The sequence below is a fragment of the Nothoprocta perdicaria genome, unplaced genomic scaffold (assembly GCF_003342845.1).
Source record: "Nothoprocta perdicaria isolate Ctin4 unplaced genomic scaffold, notPer1 scaffold_1139, whole genome shotgun sequence".
Classification (NCBI taxonomy): Eukaryota; Metazoa; Chordata; class Aves; order Tinamiformes; family Tinamidae; genus Nothoprocta; species Nothoprocta perdicaria.
Genome location: NW_020454249.1, coordinates 3777 through 5960, shown reverse-complemented (window position 1 = coordinate 5960; position 2184 = coordinate 3777). Strand labels below are relative to the sequence as shown.

The following is a 2184-nucleotide window of genomic DNA, read 5'->3' as shown; positions in this document are numbered from 1 at the left end:
AAAAAAATTGTGGCCCAAGGGAAATGGCAACTCATTACAGATCAGCTCCTCTAACAACTCACCTTGCAGTGGATGATAACAGATCACAATATTGAAGACTTGTGGTGAAGCTGGAAGCTGCTCAAGATTCAAGGCAGGCAGGTACATGATAAAAAGAGTAGAGCAACAGGGGGAGCAAACACATGGCTTAGTTGAGAGAGCAAAGAATGGCAGCAGCAGCAGCAGGGCACCACACTTYCTTACACAGGTAATTTTGGTGTAGGTTGCAGTGGTAACACAGCTAGGGTTGTTGCAAGGGTAAAGATGCTCATGCAGAAGTGTGTAAGGCCAAAGAGGGTCTGAAGAACTAGCAGCGGAAGGAGCAAGGGAAGGTCTTGGGGTGTGAGGAAGAGCTCCATCTGCCCCATGGGGCCTCTATCAAGTAACTGCACCCAGTTGGATGAGTGAAGAATAATATTAAAAGTGTTTTTCCGAAAGAGAAGTTGTTTCACATTTCCATCAGGAATGCTGGCAGGSGTACCCACGGCAGCGAGTTCTTGTGCTCTGCACGCCAGACATGAGGAGCCAGGCGGGACGGGCTGGCACCAGGACTCCACGCTGCCGCCCTCAGCTTGCTCCCTCAAAACAGCAGGACGCTGCGAATACTGAAAAACAGGAAGGCGGCACAGGGTTCCAAGTGCTGGCATGGAAAGTTCTCATGACTTGCCAGGGAGGGCAAGGAAGGTAAGAAAAAAGATAAGAAAACTAAGAAATTATTCATGCTGCTGCCCTATTTGAACAGCCAGACTATGTGGACTGTTTGAATTCTTAAACCCTCAGTGACCAGGCGGACAAAATCTCACCTTTTTCCCGCACGTAACAATTCCAATCCCTTGTTCACTTCAGCTACTGGCAGTACGTGTGTGACCAGTGGGTCCAGGTTGATTTTTCTTTCTAAATAGCTGGTAACTAATTTGGGAATAGAATCTCTCGCCTTCCAACCTAGAAATGGGAAAAAYGCACACAGTGAATAAATACTCAAAGAAATATCCTGGTAAAGTAACAGGAATCCTTGTTAGCTCATGCTGAAGTCTAATGACAGGAATAAAGATGCCAGTCAGTGGCTGGCATCTCTACCAGGTTATAATTATTAGGGTGAGGTTCACAGGTAGGCAGGGGCAGGAGAGGTGGGATGAACCTCACAGGGAGGTTAGAGGCCCATTTTTTTTCCAGGTTGGACAGTGGCAAGGTGTTAGTGGGGCAAAAGGAAATTGCTTTCATGGAACAGTTGTCATCTTCCTACTGGTTCTGGGATTTACGGTATCCAGCAGAGTTGATGCCCAGGCTGCCTTTTGGGAGGTGTGTTGYTGGAYTGCCRTAARGATCAGAACTCAGCAATCGTTAACAGAGKCWTTGTCTGGAAAGAAATTGCCCTTACTGGGCAAGAAGACAATTTTCTCCTTCAGGCTACAGCTAGGGCAGCCAGTGGYGTGTACATAACTATCACAGGCACTGTTAGCATATTTCTGCTTACATATTCTGGAAATGCAGTGCTCATTTTTAGTTGTAGTCTCATAGATTTTTTTTTCCTTAAAAAAAAAAAAAAAAAAAAAAAGTCTGTCAAACAGACCTGCTGGGGCATGGCCGAGCTTGAAACATGCCCGTTGAGGTTAATCAATAGCAACTATCAGAAAGTGTTTGTTTTGGTATGCAGCTGAATACGCTGCTCACGTGCACAAACGAATTGCCAAAGGGAGGATTTCTGTATGCATTGGAGGATAACTGTTCACAGACATTTGGGGAGTGTGGTGAAAGGAAAGTCTGCCAAGATTGAAATAGTTGTCTTTGCTCTCGTCTCATACCTCCGAGCAAAGTCCCCGTCCACGTACGCCCCGAGAGCAGAAGCGCCGGGTCAAAGGACAGCAGCGATCCAGCRGGCACTTCCCCAATGATCACGCAGACGCCTGTGCCCACGCTGCAGGAGGCCAGCGCAGCAACCTGCCGGCACAGGCAGCTGCATTAGAACATGCACCGGGTGGTTTGTCAGAAACAGCGGCCTTCTACGTAGGAGACTCTGCTGACGATTTAAAAGCCAATACACCCGCCTGTATTTGGCAAGCAAAGCTCCTTTTCTGCTTCAAGCCGCCACATTTTCTCCCAAAGCCAGACAGTCTGCCTTAGTGTGCAAAGACATGCCCAGAATTG

The 2184-nt window shown here is 47.6% G+C and overlaps 1 protein-coding gene across 1 annotated transcript in view; it reads right to left on the bottom strand.

Moving 5' to 3' along the window:
* Positions 1-81: 81 nt before the first annotated feature.
* LOC112959173 (alcohol dehydrogenase 1-like) overlaps positions 82-2184 on the bottom strand; it is a 3756-nt gene continuing 1653 nt past the window's right edge. The window contains exons 2-4 of the mRNA XM_026053144.1: positions 1842-1977; positions 843-981; positions 82-644 (exon numbers count right to left, since the gene is read on the bottom strand). Coding sequence (XP_025908929.1) covers positions 620-644; positions 843-981; positions 1842-1977 — 300 coding nt within the window. The 3' untranslated portion in view covers positions 82-619. The remainder of the gene's footprint in view (positions 645-842; positions 982-1841; positions 1978-2184) is intronic.